Raw genomic sequence first — 22930 nt, forward strand, 5'->3', positions numbered from 1 at the left:
TAACTCATGTTCGAAAAAACATAACACATGTTCTAAAAAAACATAATGTATGTTCTAAAAAATATGTCATACGTTCTAAACTTCATAGTTCGTGTTTGTTCTATAATATAATTTATAACTCATGTTCGAAAAAACGTAACGCATGTTCTAAAAAACATAATGTATGTTCTAAAGTTTATAGTTTGTGTTCCAAAAATTAAGTATAATGTTCTAAAAAAAATCAGTAGATATCTGGATCGTTTTTTCATTTGTTCTATAATATAATTTATAACTCATGTTCGAAAAAACATAACACATGTTAACGTATATTTTCTTATATAACATAAATTACAAAAATATAGAGGAATTAAATAAATAAGAAATTAGAGCATGTTATTTGATTTTTTTCTATTAATAATTCATTATTATGCACATTTCTTTTTTTTTTCTATTAATAATTTATTATTATGCACATTTAATCGATTTTAATAAGTGTATGCATCAAATATTAAACAATAAACAATAGAAGCTAAAAGAGAAGTAGTATATTAAGCAGTGCGTAACATAATACATAAGAAAAGTGATTGCCTCAGTAGTAAGGAGTGTGGAGTGTAGGCTAGCTGAAGGGTCTAAGGTTCAAACCCCAGTAGCATCAGCATTTTTTTTTTAAAATTTCATACTCAAAATGACGTAGTTTTGAGTGTTCTCACCATAAGGAAGTGTCCTCATCTAAGAGAGGGTTCTCACTTGCACACACACACATATAAGGCTACCTTAAAGATTAATAAATATGAATTAATCTAAACAGACTTTCTTTATGTGCGATCTTGTAGGTTCATCTAATGTTCGCAAGGAGTTCGAAATGGGCTTTTGTCCCATAAGTCGTAAGCGGATCTAGCAAGCAATTACGACTATATAAATTAGATGAATGCCAAGTGGTTCAAACCCCAGTAGCATCAGCGTTTTTTTTTTTAAATTTCATACTCAAAACGACGTAGTTTTGAGTGTTCTCACCATAAGGAAGTGTCCTCATCTAAGAGAGGGTTCTCACTTGCACACACACACACATATAAGGCTACCTTAAAGATTAATAAATATGAATTAATCTAACCAGACTTTCTTTATGTGCGATCTTGTAGGTTCATCTAATGTTCGCAAGGAGTTCGAAATGGGCTTTTGTCCCATAAGTCGTAAGCGGATCTAGCAAGCAATTACGACTATATAAATTAGATGAATGCCAAGTGTATGTCAACATGTACCTAATTGTAATATTACATTATCCTTTGCTTCCTAATATCGAGTCTAGCAGGAGGCATGTTACAGTCACCCTCACAGTGCTCGAATGTTCCTTGATCTCTAAGTGATCCGATTAGATCAAATGAGTAATAACTCTTATTACCTCATCTGGACATGGCCACACAATACCTAGTCTCATTAATAAAGTGGTCGGTGGTATCTGTTCTCTTTCGAAGAGAGTAGCAATTCTTAATTTACTCATAGTCCTCAACATGATTCACGATATACCCAACCGTACTCATACTTGTCACACTGTTACAAGCCTGTTAAGTGTACGTCAATGTATAATATGTTTCATCTAGGACCCATAGCAATTCCAGGTGAATGGATTCACATATAAGGATTACATGAGACACAATTATGACCTATGACTATGTAGTGTTCTCATTAGTGGATCAATACAGTACTTTGTGACCTTATAAGTACTTATGCCCTAAATTGACATTTTATGTCCATGATCAGTAAAACACCACCATCTCTCAAGGCACAAACTAGTCTTTAATTCATCACCATTCACACGATAACAATAGACTATGGATATTTAGAATAGTGTTTTCATGTGCTCAAAGTTTTAATGTACGGATCACACATCTGATAATCATTAGCAAAACACTTATTCATGGATACTCTATATTAAGTTAATTTACACAAATAAATAAACATAATAGATTATTGAGTTTTATTAATTGATAAAATGTAAAAGACAATGTCATGTGACTAGGGTATACACTAACACTATGCATGTGTATCGAACTTTGTTACTCGAATGCTTACAAACTCTGGTTTGATGAGAATATTTTTCTTGACTTTCCGCAGTAAACCCATTGGATATTGTAACTTGTTAAGAAGATGTTAGAATCCATGAGAAGTCGAAGGAAAAAGTTGATAAAGAGAAGAGTTATAAGGAGAAAAAGTACGAGGCTTGATGTTTTTCCCCCTCCATTATTGTTATCATATATATTTTAAATTGAAAGTTTCTTGAATGGTATAAAAAGAAGAAGAAAATACCATTTCGGATATCTAAACTTAAAAAAAAAGACGCACATATAAAATATGGTTGTTATACACTGAAATTTAACGAAGAAATATGTCATATTGCTTAACTTCCCATAATTATAATCAATCAATAATTCAATTGCACCAAAACCAAACAATGATAGATTTGTGCAATAGATGAGGGATAGTTTTTGACGTTGATGTGGCCAAAAGTTCAACTTTCGTTATTAGTTCTGAAAGCCATTTTTCTCAAAAGCTACAAGTTGTAGCTTCTCCTAAAAGTAATTTTTTTTTTATATAGTTTTCACAACTTTTAAGTAAAATAAATTTCTATTTACTAGATGTCATTTTTAGCTTCCCCAGGTCTTGCAATTTTTAAGGAAATTAATTTTGCGTTTACTAAAGATGTTTTTAGCAATGTTTTAAAAATCAGACCAAAAGTCGAACCATATTGACAACTTAGTCAGAGATCAACTGGTTCAATCGGTTGAGCCAGATTGATTGAACCGGATGATATCATAAATTATATATATTTAATATATATTAGAGAAGTTTTCTCCTTCTCATGGGAGCTATGGTTTTCTCCTTCTCGTGGGAGCTACGGCTTGTGGTTTGGTTATTTTGAGGTTTGTTTTCTCTCTCTCAGAACTGTCTTCTCTCTCTCAGATCTGTCTTCATTCTATCTCGGATCTATTCTCTCTCTCAGATCTGTCTTCATTCTATCTCGGATCTATTCTCTCTCTCAGATCGATCTTCACTCTCTCAGATCTGTCTTCTCTCTCTCAGATCTGTCTTTATTCGATCTCAGATCTATTTTCTCTCTCTCAGATCTGTCTTCTCTTTTTCAGATTTGTCTTCTCTCTCTCTCAGATTCGTCTTCTCCCTCTCAGATCTGTCTTCATTCGATCTCATATCTGTTTTCTCTTTCTCAGATCTATCTTATCTCTCTCAGATCTGTCTTCTCTCTCGCAGATCTGATGGCGAAAGACAGAGAGAGAGAGAGAGAGACCTAGGGTTAGGCGGACCTTGGAGGGGGCGGTGATGGCGGCAATTCCGATCTTGGTGAGGCGGATCGGGCGGCTGGGGTAGGGCGGGCGTCGAATCTGGTGCAGGATGGAGTGTCGGCTGGCGGCGTTGTGGCTTCGGCAGGGGATGCAAGGGAGAAGAGGGGGCATGGCGAGCGGGTGAGGGACCGCTTCCGGGAGCGGGGTCGGAGGGCTTGGCAAAGGTCCGATGGGTTAGATCCGGTAGGATGCAGTGCCGGTTTAGGGGATTGGGGGGCTGGAGGGGCCTGGGATCGTGGGGACAGGGGCATGGCGCCTGGATCGGTTGCCTTACTTGCGGATTGGGCTGGGACGCAGGCGGCGCCGCTGGAGGGGGATTCATCGGCAGGGAGGTTGAACGAGCGGTGCCCTATGCCTGGGGCAGTGGTTGTAGGATGTTTGGGAGGTGGGCCCATGGGATCGGGTGACGCGGTTGCCCGCCCCTTGCTCCCCACGATCCTGGATGGACGGGTGGGCAAGTTGCCGCCTACGGACTGTGCGGCGCCTGTCCTCCCTGCCGATGGCGCCGGGCACCGCAGGGGGCCTACCGATGCTGGGGCTGGGCATTGGCCTGGTTTTTCTGGCATTGTGCCTGGCATTGATTGTCCTATTCCGGTCAGTGCTGGGCAGGCTGAGGCTACATTTGGGGGGGCATGTTGCCTCGAGTCAGAGCCCTTTTGAGGTTGGGCATGATATTCAGGGACAGGGGAACATGGCCTCCCCCAGGACTGCAGTTGGCAATAACGGGATAGGTAAAGGGTCTTGGAAAGACACTGTTATGGGAGTGATTGAAGAGGAGCTCTGCTTTGAGGAAGTGGAGATGGTAGGGGATTCTGCGGATCTTTTCTCTGATTCGGACGAGGAGGATGGTGTCTAGGATGATCCTCTTTGTCCGGTTATTAGACTGTCTTCGGAAGAGAAGAGGGAACTCAGAGAGAAGTGGAAGGTGTCTTTGATAGTTAAGGTGTTGGGGAAGAGGATCAACTTTAATTATTTTGCCCAAAGGATTCAAGCCCAGTGGGCTAGGAAAGGGAAAGTCGGTATTACTGACCTTGAAAATGACTTCTATGTCATCAAGTTTACTAGAGTTGAGGATTACAATACTGTGATTAAGGGGGGCCCATATATTATTTCCAACCACGTTCTGGCTTTACGGCCTTGGGTTCCTAATTTTAATCCCCATGATTCTACTGTTAACAGGATTTTGACTTGGGTTAGGTTTCCGGGCCTTCCCATTGAGTATTACAGTGAGAAATTCCTAAGCAAAATAGGAGGCATGGTTGGGAAGGTCCACCATGTGGATAAGACTACTATTGGTGCCATTAGGGGCAAGTTTGCTAGGGTTTGTGTGGATGTGGATCTTGCGAAACCCTTATTATCTAAGTTCTGTGTTCAGAACAAGGTGTTCTTTATCGAATATGAAGGCTTGCATAACATTTGTTATGATTGTGGCATTTATGGTCATTCTCAGGAAGGTTGCCCCAAAAGGGAGAGTGTTTTGAAGGAGACTGTTATGGAGAGTGGGAGTATTTCTGTAGGTAACCAAGGGAATGAAGGAAACTTCGGTCCTTGGATGGTAGCTAAACAGACTACTCGTCGTAAAACTCAGCCTCCTATTATGCAGAATCTTCCTCCTGATATTATCAAGAAGGGGATTTCCGCTCCTTCTAAGCCTATGGCTGCCCCTAGTGTGAAGGAGAAGCCTATCCCCAAGGCTAGGGAGGAGGCTGGTACCAGCTTAGCTCTTAGGTCTGGCTCTAGGTTTGGTGCCCTATCTATTGAAGACGTTCATGAGCATGTCCAGGGAGATGAGCTTATGGAACACAGTTTGCCGGGTCTGGAGTCTGTTGTGTCTTCTGAGCTAGTGGTTGATTCTGTTAATCCCCTCTTTGCTTCCAAGAATGAAGCTCAGGGGGCCCCCTGGTTCAGGCGGCCCGAAAGATGAAGGAAACTAATGAGGGTAGTTCTTCTATTCTTACTGGTGGACCTGTAATTGGGAATCCAATGGGGGTTATTAAACCTGGCTTGAAAAAGACAAAGGGCAAACAAAAAAGCATCCAGAATTCCTTGGCTTTTTCAGAGAAGAGGGGACATGCGGGTACCTCGATGAGGCTCTTAGGAGCCCCTAGTAAATACCTGGCTTAGGTAGGTTGATGCGGTCAGTCTCCTCCTTTCTATGGACTTATTGTGCTGGAATGTTAGGGCTGCGGCTAGCAAGGCTACCCGTATCCATATTAATGACCTAATTAAACAATTTAACCCCTCGTGTTTTGCTTTACTGGAAACTAAGATTAGTGGAGAGAAAGCAGATGAGGTGGTTAATAAGTTTAAGAACTGGAGGTGTGTTAGATCGGAGGCTACTGGCCGAGCTGGTGGGATCTGGCTTTTCTGGAGGCCAGATCGGATTCATTTTGATGTTATTAGTATCAATAAGCAGTTCATTCACTGTAAAGTGAGCATTTCTGGTATTACTCCCTTCTTGACTACCCTTGTGTATGCTGATCCGATCTTAGTTAATCGCAAACGGCTGTGGGAGATCCTCTTTTCGATGAGTGGCAGCATCTCTGAGCCCTGGTTTATTGCGGGAGACTTTAATGATATCGGCCTTATGAGTGACCAGAGAGGAGGTTCCAATCATTATGTTAATCGTTGTCTTCACCATAAAAATAATATGGATTTATGTGGGCTTTCCGACTTGGGGGCTTCGGGTCATAGATTCACTTGGAAACGCAATAGTACCTTTGTTCGTTTGGACAAGGTCTATGCTAATGTGGCTGCCCTGACTTCTTTCCCTGAGTGTTTTGTTTTAAATCTTCCATTCCGTCATTCGGACCATTGCCCTATTTTGTTTAGACTTTTGAGAGGCAACCGGCCTAGGGGGAAGAGACTGTTCCAGTACCAACTGGCGTGGGAGTCCCATCCTAAGTTTAAGGAGTTCATCCAAGATAATTGGAAACCTCATTCGAATGTCCTGCAAGCTTCTGAAGGGTTCAGGAAGAAGGTGCTTGGTTGGAATAAGAATGTCTTTGGGCACATTATTAGAAGAAAGAATAAGTTGTTAAAAAGGATGGAGGGCGTTCAGCGTAGGTTGGATGTGAGGTTTGATCACTGTTTAAATGGCCTCCTTAGAACCCTTCAGAAGGAGCTGGAAGCTGTGCTTAGGCAGGAGGAGCTTCTCTGGTTCCAGAAGTCTAGGAAATCCTAGATTAGGGATGGGGATCCTAATACCGGGTACTTCCATCTGTCTACTATGATCAGGCGGCAGAGGAATAGAATTGAGGCTATCAAAGATTCTGATGGGGAGTGGGTGTATGAAGATGAGGTGATTCGGAATTTGGCTCTGGAGTTCTATAAGGAGCTTTTCAAAGAGGATCCTGTTCAGCTGGAGAGGGCTCACTCTATTGCTACCTTTCTTTTGATCAGTGAGGATATCAGTCAGAGTGCCTTTCTTCCTATTTCCCAAAAAGAGATTGACCATGCCATCTTCAGCATTGGGGCGTCTAAAGCGCCTGGTATTGATGGTCTTCCAGCTGGCTTCTACCACAAGCACTGGGGTGTTGTGAAGGAGGGTATCTATGAGTTTATCATAGGTGTGTTCAATGGGTCTAAGGATATTGAGCTGGTTAATAGAACTCTCCTGGTCCTTATTCCTAAAATTGATAAGCCTTCTTCCTTTTTGCATATGAGACCCATCAGTCTTTGTAATGTTCTTTACAAGACGATTACAAAAATTGTGGCTAATAGAATCCGTGGCATTCTTCCGGAGATCATTTGTCAGAATCAGGGTAGTTTTGTACCCGGTAGACAAATGATGGATAATGTGGTGATTGCCCAAGAAATGGTGCACACTATGAAGATTAGGAAAGGGAAGAAAGGCATTGTGGCTCTTAAGCTGGATTTGGAGAAGGCCTATGATCGCATCAACTGGAACTTCCTGAAGGAGAGTCTGGAGAGAGCTAGGATCCCGGACAGTTGGAGAAATCTTATTAAGGTTTGTATTACTTCTCCTGTGTTTCAGGTTATGGTGAATGGGGATATGTCGGAGGAGTTCTCTCCGGGTCGGGGCATCCGTCAGGGTGATCCTATGAGTCCCTTCCTTTTCGTTATTGCTATGGAGAGGCTGTCCCACCTTATTCAAGATGCCATTGATATTGGGAGTTTCCACCCGGTGGCCATCAACAGTTTCTGTCCCCAAGTGACCCACTTATTCTTTGCGGACGATGTCCTTATCTTTCTTGAAGGTAATGAGGAGCAGTTGAGTGTCATTATGGATATTCTGGATTGTTTTTGTTCGGCCTCTGGTCAGAGACTTAACATCCAGAAATCTAGGATGATGTGCTCTAAGAATATGAATCCGAGAATTTGTAAAAGATTAAGTGATTTGTCTGGTATTCCTCTTACTAATTCTCTTGGGAAGTATCTGGGGATTCCTCTCCATAGTGAGAGAGTGTCTAAAGTTTCTTTTAAAGATACTTTGGACAAAGCCAATACGAGGTGTGCCACGTGGAAAGCCAAGACTCTCTCCCTCGCTGGCCGTCTGACTTTAATTCAATCTGTGAATTCCGCTGCTCCCAACCACATCATGCAGGCTTGTCAGCTTCCGAATCCTGTGCTTAATGATCTTGATAAGATTAACCGAAGGTTCCTGTGGGGGGAAGCTGCGGAGGGAAGAAAGATCCACCTGGTGCCTTGGAGTGAGGTTTGTCAGCCCAAAGATTCAGGGGGTTTAGGCATTAGGAGAGCTAAGGATAATAATAAAGTTTTATTAATGAAACTCCTTTGGCGTATGTGGCAATGCCCCTCCTCTCTCTAGGTTCGCCTTCTTTGTGGTAAGTATCGAAAAGATAAGATCTTTGGGGGCCCGAAAGAGAGAGTTATCAATTGTTCCTTCCTCTGGAAAGGGCTTAGCGCCGTTTTTGCTGAGTTTTGCTCGGGGGTTGGTCTGGATGTGGGTAATGGTAAGTCCATAAGCTTCTGGTTTGATACCTGGATTGGGGATAAACCTTTAGTGGATGTGTGCACTTCCCCCCCCCCCCACCTATTGATATCCAAAACTGGAGGTTAGCCGATATGGTGGACTCTGAAGGGGACTGGGTTTGGCCTAAATTTGATTCTTTCTTTAGCCTTGAGACTCTCCTTAGAATTAGAGGAGTGAAGGTGAGTAATCAAGAGGAAGACATGGATAAGCATTGTTGGGCGCTGACTAACAATGGAGTCTATTCTTGCAAATCTGCCTTTGAAGCTTTTTCCCTTAACAGGACTGATAATCCCTCGGATATTTGGAAGACCATTTGGTCCCTTAAAATCCCCTACCGCATGAGGAGCTTCCTGTGGCTGGGCGTTAAAGACAGATTACTTACTAACTCAGATAGATACAGAAGGCATTTGGCGACCTCTGGAGCTTGCGGTAGATGTAGAGGCCATGTTGAATCGTTGTGCCACGCTCTTAGGGATTGCCCTAAGAGTGAAGAGGTTTGGAAGAAAATTCTCCCTCATCATATTTTCTCTTCCTTCATGTCCCATTCCGTGAACGACTGGTTCTTAGATGGTATTAGGGGAAAGTTATTGTTTTATATGGAGCATGGGGACATTTTCTTTGCCATTATCTGTCATCAAGTGTGGAAATGGAGGAACGAGAAGATTTTTGATAATAAAGCTGTGCTTTTGCCTAACTTAGCTGAGTTCTTCTTGAAGAAACTCTCCTCTATTATTGATAGTTTCAAAGGTGAGTCCCTTGCCAGATCTTCCCCGAGTAGTGATGTCCACCTCGTGAGCTGGAGCAGGCCGAGAGAGGGGGTTGTGAAGCTGAATACTGATGGTTCCTGCCTCAGTAATGGTAAGATTGCTGCCGGAGGTGTTCTTAGGGATGCGGGAGGCACCTGGCTTTCTAGGTTTACCCAGAATTTGGGTTTGGGTTCTTCCTTCTCTGCGGAGCTCTGGGGCATTCTCTCTGGGATCCAGCTGGCGATTAGGCTGGGTGTTAAGAGGCTTTCTGTGGAGTCAGATAACTTGGAGGCCATCAATATGATTTTGGGTAGTCATGCCATGGGTCTTCATAGCCGCAACCTTATTAAAGCTATTAAGAGGCTTAACTCCTCATTTGATATCCTTGAGTTCAGCCACATTTTCCGGGAGCAGAACCGTGTTGCAGATCACTTGGCGACGGCAGGCCATGAGGGGGTGTTAGGTGTTTCTACCCTTACCGTTATCCCTATCGCTCTTTCTCCTCTTCTTTTAGAGGATAGGATTGGGGTTAGCTTTCCTAGGCTAATCCCGGTGTAGTTGCTTGTTTTGCTTTGCTTTCCTTTCCTTTTCCAATGTTTTGAAAACCGGACCGGACGTTGAACCGATGAGACAACCGGTTCAAGGTTCAATAGGTTCAACCGGAATGGTTCAACTGGATAAATAAATAAATAAATATATATATAAAAAATAAAATGATGTTTCATTGAACATAAAAGTAAAAATTTCATACATATAATAAACAATTCTTAAGTTAACATATTAATTAAAAATTAAAAATTCATACAGATAATATAAAAATTCACACATCGGTAACCAATCCTTAATTTAACACATTAATTAAAAATTCACACATCTAAAATCAAACCCATAGTTTAACACAATATTAAGATTAAAATTAAATTAATTAACACCAATTATTAAAGAGATTGTTCTCTACCTAATTTTTAAATTTTTTCCTTAATTCAATATGTTTTTCAAAAAATGGCAAAAAACCAGGGTCAATCCCGTTCACTGGTTCAATACCGGTTCGCGGTTCAACCCCAGTTTGATGCGGTTTAATATAGTTGAACCTGTATAGCTAAAACCGGACCGGACACTTGACTGGTTCGCGGTTCGACCGGTTCGACCGGCCGGTCCGGTCCGGTTTTCAAAACACTGTCATTTTCTACCAAAAAATAAAAATAAAAATCTCTTCAATTAATATAATAATCCATAAATCCAAAAATAATAAAATAATAAAATTTTGATACAACATTCACGGTTGAAATTAAATTAATATACAATTTAACATTACAATAAATCCAAATCACACATTTTTAATTATTAAATTTTTAATATATATATATATATATAATAGCAATTAGCTTAATGGTTCTCTTTAGAGACCAAATTCTTGTTTGATGTATAGCTGCAGTTCTTTGACCACTTAAATTATTCAGTTAAGGTAAACATAACTTATTTTGAGAAGTCAAAATATTTAACTTTTATTAAACAATTACATCACTTAATACTTGCAGCTCTTATAATATTTAAAACTTAAAATTTAGTACTTATTTTTTCAACCCTTAATTTTCAATTTTATCAAACAGTGCCTAAATGCAGAAAATATTAAATGATGTAATTGTTTGATAAATATAAGAATAAGTATAAAAATATTAGTAATTGATAATGTTCAGCTTAAAATTTTAAGTTAAACTAGTCGAATGTCCGTACGATTCACGAGTTATGATTTTTTTTATCATTTTTAGAAAAGAATAAATAATTAGATAAATTTTATATTTTATTTCGGGTATCATGTTGCACAATATATATATAATACTTCATATATAGTTTTAGTTAATAAAATCTTTAATTTTTTAATTTTACAAATTAAGTATTTTTTTAATTTTGTATTTAGCATAAATGGGTAATACATTTAATCATGCATTATTGGATTTTCATTTTTTATGCAATATAATTATCAACGTTGTCAAATGTTAATATTTTGATTATGTAAGTAAAATTTTCATGATAATTTTAATGATTTAATTTTTTTTTTTAAAAGTACCTTTAAATTCACCATTAATTGAAGAACATAATTAAAGAACATGATAATAATTTTATTAAATTGAAAAACAAAAATAATAAAATCATAATAAACTTGATATGATAAGGGAATTGCTATTTACCACCCCTTTTTCTTATACCCCAAACAACTCCATAACTATGGTCTGAAGCTGATCCGACCCACTATCAGGCCGTCACCAACCACCCATTCATTAGGATACGTAGAATCTCCCACACATCATGCAGCATAATTGTCATCTCACTAAATGGCATGTGAAATGATGACGTATCCGGCTACCAACGCTCGATAAAAGCACATATCAGGGGCATATCAATGTGTGAGTACATGATACCTGGAAGGTGTGACAGTCTCGATCCCCATAGAAGCGTCCTGACCGTTGGGGTCGTTCCATGGTACTACTCAGTCAGTCTCCTGCAAAATGCCCTTCTAGTATGGCCCTTGAGCTGACCCCTTAGTCGCCCTCTCCAAATCTCAGCAGCAACATGTTCTAAGAAACTGGAAATCACAGAACCATCAACTGGACCACCAGGGACCGGATCCGTCACTATCCAATCCTCGTCTGCAGCATCCCTAGTGCGTTTGCTGCTCCCTGCAATTATACTACACATATAACATTTAAACAATTAAAATTCTATATTAATAACTAAAGTAAACTAATAACAAAATAAAAGAAGAATGTAAATTATTTACCAGATGACGATTCGTCAATAACAAAACGACCGCATCTCGCCTTCGTCGCCCGACGAACTGGGATAATGTCAACTGCGGGATCACTTAACCCATCATCATCCATGGCGACATAATCCTCAGCCTCACTTATATGCTGACTCGCTGTCTCGTGCGCCCTCTGTGCGTCTTCCTTGAGCCTCTTTGCTCCTCGGTTCCTCCAAGTAGAGGATGTGACACCACGTGTAGATGGGTGACGATGCCCGGAAGCATTTAGAACGTCAGGCTGAAAAATGATAGAAAAATCGAACAACGTCAGTTCTTATTCGAACACAACAATCGGTATATTCGGTATAGGTTTTTTTCAAATTTGGGCCCCGAATAATATTGTTTCGAAAACCCGGCCTAAAAAATGGCATGAATTAATAGGACAGGCGGGTCCAGGACCCACCTAACCATATGAGATGCGAGTCCTGAACTCGCCTATCTTATGGACAAGCGGGTCCTGGACCCGCATGTCCTATGACCCGCCTAGGCATAAACGTTATGAATTTTGTCCCCTATTTCGGGGACATAAATCGTTTTTTTTAATTGAACAACAAATTCTTACTGGGGGGATCATTGTTCCTTTTCCTTTGCTGTGACGAGCAAACATGATTGTTGTTCAGGTTTGAAGTGACAGAAGAAATTAGAGATAAGATTTGAACTTTTTTTTGGAAAAAAAAGTGAGGAGGGCAAAAATGTCTTTTAGGGGGCGATATTAAGTAAAAAGAAGGCGGTAAATAACAATCCACTATAATAAACCATTAGATGAACTAAATGATGGAATAAGATGATTTTGAGGCATATTGAAATCAATCTCCTTAAAATAGATTTTCCCACAATTCATCATCGTCTTCCAATATACAATAGAAGTGTGAGTTGAACGATGAATGTGCATGTCAAATTATCACCGGAAACCAAGGAATATGACGAATGAATTAAAATAGAAGTTTTAGAAGCTGAACAAAATTTTGCAGATGATAAAATTTTCACATGATCCGCCTATTTTTCACGAATGAGCAAAAAAGTCACTCTTATAGTGAGATTGTTGGAATGCTTTTTTTCTCTCAATTAATTTACTTATTGAATAATTAATCTTACTGAATTAATTCACATCAATAATAATTAAAAACAACGTAACCAGTAATACAGTTAAACCTCGATAAATGAATGTTCGATAAAGTAATAACCTTGTTTATATAATAAATTGTTTCGGTCCCGACTTGGGCCAATGAACTAAAGTAATAACTTCGCTAAATGCATCAAGTAATAAAAATATTTAAATCCTTAAGGGCCCAATGAAAATATAAATTAATAAATATGTATGTAATTATCGAATTACATACATATATATATATATATATATAATGTCAACTGCGGGATCACTTAACCCATCATCATCCATGGCGACATAATCCTCAGCCTCACTCATATGCTGACTCGCTGTCTCGTGCGCCCTCTGTGCGTCTGCCTTGAGCCTCTTTGCTCCTCGGTTCCTCCAAGTAGAGGATGTGACACCACGTGTAGATGGGTGACGATGCCCGGAAGCATCTAGAACGTCAGGCTGAAAAATGATAGAAAAATCGAACAACGTCAGTTCTTATTCGAACACAACAATCGGTATATTCGGTATAGGTTTTTTTCAAATTTGGGCCCCGAATAATATTGTTTTGAAAAACCGGTCTAAAAAATGGCATGAATTAATAGGACAGGCGGGTCCAGGACCCACCTAACCATATGAGATGCGGGTCCTGAACTCGCCTATCTTATGGACAGGCGGGTCCTGGACCCGCATGTCCTAGGACCCGCCTAGGTTATGAATTTTGTCCCCTATTTCGGGGACATAAATCGTTTTTTTAATTGAACAACAAATTCTTACCGGTGGGGATCATTGTTCCTTTTCCTTTGCTGTGACGAGCAGCCACGATTGTTGTTCAGGTTTGAAGTGACAGAAGAAATTAGAGATAAGATTTGAACTTTTTTTGGAAAAAAAAAGTGAGGAGGGCAAAAATATCTTTTAGGGGCGATATTAAGTAAAAATAAGGTGGTAAATAGCAATCTACTATAATAAACCATTAGATGAACTAAATGATGGAATAAGATGATTTTGAGGCATGTTGAAATCAATCTCCTTAAAATAGATTTTCCCACAATTCACCATCGTCTTTCAATATACAATAGAAGTGTGAGTTGAACGATGAATGTGCATGTCAAATTATCACCGGAAACCAAGGAATATGACGAATGAATTAAAATAGAAGTTTTAGAAGCTGAACAAAATTTCGCAGATGATAAAATTTCCACATGATCCGCCTATTTTTCACGAATGAGCAAAAAAGTCACTCTTATCGTGAGATTGTTGGAATGCTTTTTTTCTCTCAATTAATTTACTTATTGAATAATTAATCTTACTGAATTAATTCACATCAATAATAATTAAAAACAACGTAACCAGTAATACATTTTATATAATTAATAATGAACATTAATTTCATCTAATTTTATTAATGAAATTTAACCATTGAACATTGATATATTGTTAATAGATGGACATTAATTCCATTTAATTTTATTAATAAGATTTAATCATTCAACTTTTATATATTGTTAATAGATTACTAAAGAGAAAACAATTATTTTTTGTTTTTTTTGACACATCAACGTAATTTATGTGTTACTTTTATATTTTTTTAAGTTGAGGTTATATATATATATATATATAATCATGAATTATTACATAGTTATTTGTTTCTACATTATAAATATCAACATTATCATTTTAATATTTTAATTTTATGAGCAATACCTTCATGACAATTATTATAATCTAATTTAGAAAAACTTTCAATTCATCATTAATTGAAAAACATTTCTAAAAAAAATAATTGAAAAACATAATTGAAGAATAAAATAATAATTTTATTAACTTGAAAAAAAAATTAATAAAATTATAATAAACTATATATAATAAACATTCAGATGAACTGATAAACGGAAGAAGAAGATTTTAAAGCATAATTAGAACAATTTCTTTAAGATAGATTTTGCCCGCAGTCAACAATCGTTTTCCAAGATACAACTGAAGCGTTAGTTGGACTTTAATCGCGTATGTCAAATTAACACCGTAAAACCAAAAAATAGGGCAAAAAAATCAAAACAAAAGTTTTAGGGAATTAATCTTACTGGATTAATTAATATCAATGTCAATTAAAAATCAGTATAACCACTAAAACGTTTTAGGGAATTAATAATGAACACTAATTCCATTAATAAGATTTAATCATTTAGCTTTTATTAGAAGAGAGATTGGGGATAAACCGTTAATTGAGGTGTGTTCTTCCCCCCCGCCTAGTGATATACGCAACTGGAGGATTGCCGATGTGGTTGACTCGGAAGGGGACTGGATCTGGTCAAAGTTTGATACTTTCTTTAGCCTTGAGACTCTCCTTAGAATGCGGGGAGTGAAGGTGAGTAATCAAGAGGAAGACTTGGATAGGCACTGTTGGGCGCTGACTAACAATGGAGTTTATTCTTGCAAATCGGCCTTTGAAGCTTTCTCTCTCTTTAGATCTGATCCTCCCTCGGATGTGTGGAAGTCGATTTGGACCCTTAAAGTTCCTTTCCGTATTAGGAGTTTCCTGTGGCTGGGCGTTAAGGACAGGCTTCTTACTAATTCGGATAGGCACAGAAGGCACTTGGCTGATTCTGGAGCTTGCAGTAGATGCAGAGGCCATGTTGAGACTTTGTGCCATGCTCTTAGAGATTGCTCTAATAGTAAAGAGGTTTGGAGGAAAATTCTCCCACACCATATTTTCTCTTCCTTCATGGCACATTCTGAGGTCGACTGGTTCTCTGATGGTGTTAGAGGAAAGTTGCTTCCATACATGGAGCATGGTGACATTTTCTTTGCTATTATCTGTCACCAAGTTTGGAAATGGAGAAACGAGGAGATTTTTGGAGATAAAACTGTTTTTATGACAAACTTAGCTGATTTCTTCTCGAAAAAACTTTTCTCTATTATCGATAGTTTCAAAGGAGAGTCCCTTGCCAGAGCCTCTCAGTGTTGTGATGTCCATCTCGTGGGATGGAGCAGGCCAAGAGAGGGGGTTGTGAAGCTGAATACTGATGGTTCCTGCCTCAGTAACGGTAAGATTGCGGCTGGAGGTGTGCTTAGAGATGTAGGGGGCGTCTGGCTTTCTGGGTTCTCCCAGAATTTAGGGTTGGGTTCTTCCTTTTCTGCGGAGCTCTGGGCTATTCTTACTGGAATCAATCTTGCTAAAAGGCTGGGTGTTAAGAGGCTCTCTGTGGAGTCTGATAATTTGGAAGCAATCAAAATGATTTCTGAGAATCATTCTATGGGTCTTAACAGTCGCAACCTCATCAAAGCTATTATAAGGCTTTGCTCCTCCTTTGAGTTCGTAGAGTTCAGACACATTTTTAGAGAGCAGAATCGTGTTGCTGATCGCTTGGCGGTGGCGGGCCATGAAGGGACGTTAGGCGTTACTACCCTTCCTGTTTCCCCTAGTTTCATCTCTCATCTTCTCTTAGAAGATAGGATTGGGGTTAGCTTCCCTAGGCTAATTCCTGGGTAGTTTGTTGTTATTCATTTTTCTTTTCCTTTTCTACCAAAAAAAAAAAAAAAAGAAGAGAGTGTTGGAAATAAATAATCATTAAGAACTTACCAAATTAACATTGAAACTCAATTATCCATAACCAAATGAACATCCAAGTATACAGAAAACGAGGATCCGTTTGTGACGTCCTAAAACTCTCGTAATTGAGCTGAGCCATCAAACTGCAAAATAAAATAAAATTCATATATGTATATATATGTGGGGAGGGTTTCATTTGCAATTTCAACCATGTATTAAAATGAAAGGAGATGGAAAAAATTCTTTACTATTTAGAGATTGAGCTTTTTAGTATCGATGATATGATCGGTGAAAGTGGTAATCCGACGTACAAAAAGAGTTGAATGACCTTAATTCCTAAATAGCGAATGACCTTTTATTTTTAAATAAAGCAGAATTAAGCAACCAACAACTTAAGGGAAAAGAGAATATGGATATTTAGATAGCTAAAATTCTCAGTAGAACCATCAAATATTCAAATTAAAGCAACCCAGAAATAAAAGGAAAATGATATATCCTGAGACCACAAAGTATGCTCACTAAATGAAACAATAAAAAAATTACTTAGAATTTTTTTTCAACATTCCGTATCATCTTTTTTTATAAGGTATCATACTATATAATCTCTAATTAGAGATTATATAGTATGATACCTTATAAAAAAAGATGATACGGAATGTTGAAAAAAAATTCAGCTTATATATATATATATATATATATATATATATATATATATTTTAACTTATGAAAACAAGTTATTTTTAACTTAACTAAATAATTAACCGGTTCAAATAGATTAGGATTAAGCCGATAAGTTTAAACGATTCAGTTTGATTTGATAGATATTCAAAAGTTTAGTATCAATAAGACTAGATATGACTTCAAATCCAACTAACCAATTTGATTCGATTTTCAAAATATTAATAATAGATCAACATCCTCAGCAATGCTTTTCCACCAAAAAAATTAAAATGTTACGTAAAAGGTAGAACTTTTTTTTTTTGAAAGATTAAGATAGAACTTTATTTTTTTTTGAAAAATTAAGATAGAACTTATTTAAACTAAATGAATATTTTATTCGTAATATTTATCTTCATCAATTCAATTTTTAGTCCTCGAGGGTACTTCAGACTTTTTCAATCACCACGACATATGAAACTGCACAGTTGCTAAACCCTGTTCGTTCCAAAACGCAGAACACAATTGTTTCTCTTCGGCCTCTTCAAACCCTAGTAAAAACCCTTTCTTTTCCGATACTCTCTCTCTCTCTCCTCTTCCTTCATTCGTCCAACAATGGCTGCTGCTTCCTTGGAAGAAGGGACTGCGAAGGAAGTCCTTAGACAGGCATGTTACTGACACTTGTTTGTTACTTGAAAGAGATGTCTTTTTCTTATATTTTGCGCCTCTTCTATTCTTTTCAGGTGGAGTTCTATTTTGGCGATAGCAATCTACCTAGGGACAATTTTCTGAGAAATACTATCGAGTCCAGTGAAGATGGCAGTATCCTCAATCTTCTGCATGATTCATTAATTTCGTGTCTTTTTCTATGTGTGTTTGGCTTTTATTTCCGATTGGATTTTTATTTTTGTTTGGAAGTTGTTGGTCTTGACAGTAAAAAAAGTGGTTGATTTGGCTTTGATTTGCACGTTTAAGAAGATGAGAAATTATTTGAGATTGGGCGAGGTGAAGCCGGAAGAGGTGCCTGAAGACACCCTCAAGGAAGTTGCTGAAACGCTCAGAAAATCTACTTCTGTTAAAGTTTCTGAAGATGGTAAGGTCTAAGGGCTTTATTTTATTTTGATCCCCTTAAAATTTCAAGCTCTGAACAAGTGCATGACTTTAAAAATTGACTCAGCTGATTTGGGTGAACTGATGCTATGTCTGGTAGATGTAATGTAATAAAATTAACGCTACAGAGCTTTAAAATAGTAGCTGCGTGGAGTTTCAGTTCAATCATATGTTTTACTTTCCTTTGCTTTGTTTTTTGTCACTCTACTTTTAGGGTGTTTCTAGATACTGTTGTCAGTACATTGTGACAAGTGAAGGCATTTTGTATGCCTTTTTGTTTTTTGTTTTTTTTTTTGCTTGGTGAGCCATTCTTCGGAATTTGAGAGTTGCACCAGTCTAATTGGCATTTCCAAAGCCGATTTTACTGCTCCAAATCTATCCTTTTTTTTTTGTCGAATCAACAATAGATTGAGAACGAATTCCTTTGCTTACTGTTCCAAGATGTTATATTTCTAAAAAAAAATTGTTGGGCTGGCTGTTTCAGGAAAGAAAGTTGGTAGGGTTGCTGCACTCTTAAAGCCTGAAGATGCGATTGAGCAATTAAATATAAGAACAGTTGCTGCATCACCAATAGGGTATGATGTGACTCAGCAAGACATAGAATCTTTTTTTGGCCAGTACGGCAAGGTAATGGATCATCCTTTTAGTTGCTGCTAATTGATTTTAGATTTTCAATTATAACATTTTCTTTAACATGTACTGCAATGTGGATAAGTCGGTAATGCGAAATTTCTGTTGCATTGGGTTATGGATCAGGTAGTTTAATGTCTTGTTCTTATTCCAGGTCTCTAGCGTGAGGATGCCTCGTCATGTAGCAGACAAACGAGTTTTCTCTGGAAGTGCTTTGGTAGAGTTCTTCACAGACGAAGAAACTGAAAATGTATTGAAGCAAAGTTTGGTTTTTGAAGGTGTACAACTAGAACTAAGGCCAAAGTAAGCTATGGTTTTAATTTTTCTCATTGTAAGCATGGATTCATATGTAAATGATGGGTTTGTGCAGAAAAAGTAGTAGTACCTGATTTTTTATAATTCTTTAATATATTGTGTTGTGATAAATGCTCTGTAAACACCAGGAAAGAATTTGATGCAGAAAGAGAAAATCAAGAAAAGGAATTGAAAAATTGTCACACCTTAACAGGTTCAAATCAAAAGAACAATAACAATGAAGCAAGGTAAGTCTATAACAAAATTTGTGTTTTACAGTTAGATTTTTTCTCTCTTAATGCTTGCAAGTTAATTTATCTGTCCTTATGTTGATCACAGCTACCTTAAGGATGTTATTGTTGCATTTACATTGAAGACATCTTCATCTGAAGTTTCTGTGGCGCAAGATGGTGACTGTGAGAAAGCAGATCAAGGATTAGATTCTTCTGGGGATGCTCGTCAGGAAGATGAGCCGAAGGTGTCTGATAAACAGGAGATGAACCTTGATGAGAGGAAGGAAGAGAAGGTTGATGAAGAAAATGTATCTGAAACTAAAGAACTAGGAGAAGATGAGAAGTCATTGGAGGAGCCTACGACAGAGGGTAAGGGACAAGAGGAAAAAGGAAAAGTTGATGCCTACCGCAATGACATGAATGTTGTGATGCGGGAGGATCTGAAGGCTGTTTTTGGAAAATTTGGAACTGTCAAGGTATTTTTATGCAAAATTTGTATGTGGGCATCATCTGCATATAATGTCTATCTTTACTGCCATTTGCTTGTATTTTTTCATTCCTTTAGATAGAATTCATAGTTGTTCTTCAAACTTGCTCCTAGAGTATTGGCTTTTGTGCTTTTTTCTTGCTAATCTCTTGTATTATATGATGTTTTTGTTCAGTTTGTTGATTTCAAAATTGGAGCTGATTCGGGATACATTAGATTTGAAGTACCCGAAGCAGCCCAAAAAGCTCGTGCAGCTGCAGTCCTGGCTGAGAAAGGCGGCCTGAGTGTAAAGAATTTCATTGCTACTCTAGAGCCTGTGACTGGTAGGTTCCAATCTCAGCATTGCTTGAGTTTGAACTGTTTCGGATTTTGTTGCTACTTGTTGCATTATTTATCCTAATTCCCTTCAGTAATGGCTGTTTGACCTCTGAAAATCACATGGTTAGTGTTGCTTTGTTTCCACATAAAGAATAAAATTCTGTTTCTTTTCATTATTAAGGATTTGATTAGTTTATCATGCAAATAGAATAGTAGGGCTAAGAAGGGGAAAATGCACCATTGGTCATTGAACTTTAATGTTTGTCTCAAAACGGTCACTCAACTTCGATTTGTTTCAATAAAATCATTCGACTTTTAAATTTTGTCTAATTAAAGTCACTATGGCGACTTTAAGAGCAAAAGGACACCAGACTTTCACGTCAGCACTAGTCAACATTCACCGTTAACTGAAATGACATGGGGTTTCCACCTAACTGACTGAAACGACACGTGGTGGCTACTTAGCTGATACGTGTTGTTTCGGTCACCTAGGTGGCAGCCACATGTCGTTTCAGTTAGCGGTGAAAGTTGACTAGTGATGATGTGATAGTCCTGTTGCTTTTCCGGTGTCCTTTTACTCTTGAAGTTGCCTGAGTGACTTATTTGAGACAAATTGAAGTTGAGTGAGCATTTTGAGACAACCATTAAAGTTTAGTGACCAGTGTTGCATTTAACCCCGGGGTAAGAAGGGTCTTATTATACAAAAAGTCCACTATATAAATATAAAAGAGAGAAGCAAATATTCCAGTAACTCTGTGCAGTGATGCCTACAACTCGTTTTTTTTTTTTATATTTAATTGGAAACAGATTTCAAGCATAAACTTTCTGCATTGATGTTTTATGAGCCTGCATTTCTTATTGTGCAAACATTTTTAAAGTTAGATCATTCTTTTGAAAAAGCAAACAAAGAAACCCTGAGTAGAAGCGCAGAATAGAATACATGCTAAAAGTGAATGTTTTTTTCTTGAAATAGGAAAAGGTAATATGTACGCACTTTAGTAATTCTATTACAGAATCATTAAGATTTGAAATTGTAGCATAAGAAGTGATCCAAATGGGGAGTGGAAGGTTGTTAAATTTGATTCTCTGATGAGCTTGGCATGAATTAGAGTTGTGTATATGTGATGATAGGTGATGCAGAGAAGGAGTACTGGAGCCTACTGAGGGGAAATCAAAAAGAGCATCGGGATAAGAACCAGTGGGGAAAGTAAGAATAAATCACTTTACTTGAATCTTAAACTATTAGGAAAAGCTTCCAGATTGATTTATGGGTGTAATTTCTTTTTGTTTATGCTAACAATAGGGGAGGAAAACACTTCAGAGGTGGCGGTAAACATGGCCGATCTAGAGATAACTATTCTGCGGGTGGCCGGTCTAATAAAGCTCAGAAAGTTAGAGCATCATGAAGGACAACAGTGATGACTAGTATTCAGGTAAATTTTGTATGACAAGATAAGAATAGGTGCACTGTTACTGGATCTCTAAGCCCGATTTTGTGTTTTCTTAGAACATTAAATCTGTTATTTTATTTTGTTACAGAGATATTATAATTTCGTTCCATTGCTTGAATTATTTTTATTGGTTTGAATTTTGATTTCTTTGCACCCATTAAAATCACAAGTTCTACCATTGTCCAGGTCCAAATCGACCTGGCCAATGAGAACTTGACACATCAGCAGGACATGTTTGTAATTTCATTTCTTATGATGTCGATCTAATAATCAGTTTTTAAATTTTTTGATGAATTAAAAAGGTTAAACCAGTTTTTAGATTAAATTTTTATTAGTCTTTACAATTTTACCTAACACACTGTACCGTACTTTAATAATATATTTTTTAGTCCAAGAGACTTTTGGTACACTCTTCAAAAATAATATATTGATTTGAGAAGTGACTAGTATATGCCATCTCCAATAATGCTCCCTGTAATTCTTATTTATTTTTTATTATTAAAATTAGTAATGTATTATTATATTTATTAATAATGGAAGGAGAGTATTTGCTCTTTGTAGTCTATTTCATCCCTTCGTGGATCTTGTATTGGCTTTAGCCTTTACTTGTGTGAAGTTTTATTCTTTGTATTTTGCTTGTTGTACTTCTTCTATCATATAATGGAAATACAAACATTTTTCTCAAAAAAAAAAAAAAAAAAAGTGTGTTCAACAATAAAGTATTAATAAATAATAATTTGAGGAGTAGTTAAAAGCATTCATTCCCTCAATAATGAGGAGGGAAGGGAAGCTCTTAGTAAATGAGGAGGCGTGAGTTGATTTTTAAGTTACTCTTTAAATTTTAATTTAGCCTAACAAAGGAATCTCTAAAGAGTCCATTAGAGATGTTTTTAACTTTTATTTTAATTCCTCCAATATTTGAATTATTATTTTTTTTTGGTAAGAAGGGAAGAAAAAACAAACAAATAAAAATCTAATCCGGGATCAGTCTAGGAAGACTGGCCTCAATCCTATCCTCAAGAAGAGAAGGTAACAGAAAAGGAGGAACGGAAAGGGTAGAAACACCTAACATCCCCCTATGCCTAGCAGCTGCCAAGCGATCCGCCACGCGGTTTTGCTCCCTATAAATATGGGAGAAGGTAAGAGAATTGAAGGCAGGACGAAGCCTCAAGATGGCTTTAATGAGATTCTGACTCTTAAGACAAACAGCCTGTCTATCTGAAATCCTGTTGATAGCCTCCAAATTGTCAGACTCCACCGAAA

The 22930-nt window shown here is 37.7% G+C and overlaps 1 protein-coding gene across 1 annotated transcript; it reads left to right on the forward strand.

The window, feature by feature from the left end:
- The first annotated feature begins 17636 nt into the window (after window positions 1-17636).
- Window positions 17637-21788, forward strand: LOC136203451 (la protein 1). Its single transcript, XM_065994609.1, has 10 exons — window positions 17637-17810; window positions 17888-17966; window positions 18088-18237; window positions 18739-18881; window positions 19039-19187; window positions 19328-19426; window positions 19518-19887; window positions 20074-20221; window positions 21348-21423; window positions 21520-21788. The coding sequence occupies exons 1-10, from the start codon at window positions 17760-17762 to the stop codon at window positions 21620-21622; spliced, it is 1368 nt and encodes a 455-aa protein (XP_065850681.1). The 5' UTR covers window positions 17637-17759; the 3' UTR covers window positions 21623-21788.
- Window positions 21789-22930: the final 1142 nt, after the last annotated feature.

The sequence above is a fragment of the Euphorbia lathyris genome, chromosome 8, assembly GCF_963576675.1.
Source record: "Euphorbia lathyris chromosome 8, ddEupLath1.1, whole genome shotgun sequence".
In the NCBI taxonomy this organism is placed as follows: Eukaryota; Viridiplantae; Streptophyta; class Magnoliopsida; order Malpighiales; family Euphorbiaceae; genus Euphorbia; species Euphorbia lathyris.

Excerpts from the sequence above, each read along its gene's own strand:
- LOC136203451 (XM_065994609.1), top strand. The coding sequence starts at position 17,760 with ATGGCTGCTGCTTCCTTGGAAGAAGGGACTGCGAAGGAAGTCCTTAGA. Across the intron at positions 18,238-18,738 it reads TGTTAAAGTTTCTGAAGATG|GAAAGAAAGTTGGTAGGGTT; the intron begins GTAAGGTCTAAG and ends TGGCTGTTTCAG. Across the intron at positions 18,882-19,038 it reads TTTTTGGCCAGTACGGCAAG|GTCTCTAGCGTGAGGATGCC; the intron begins GTAATGGATCAT and ends TTCTTATTCCAG.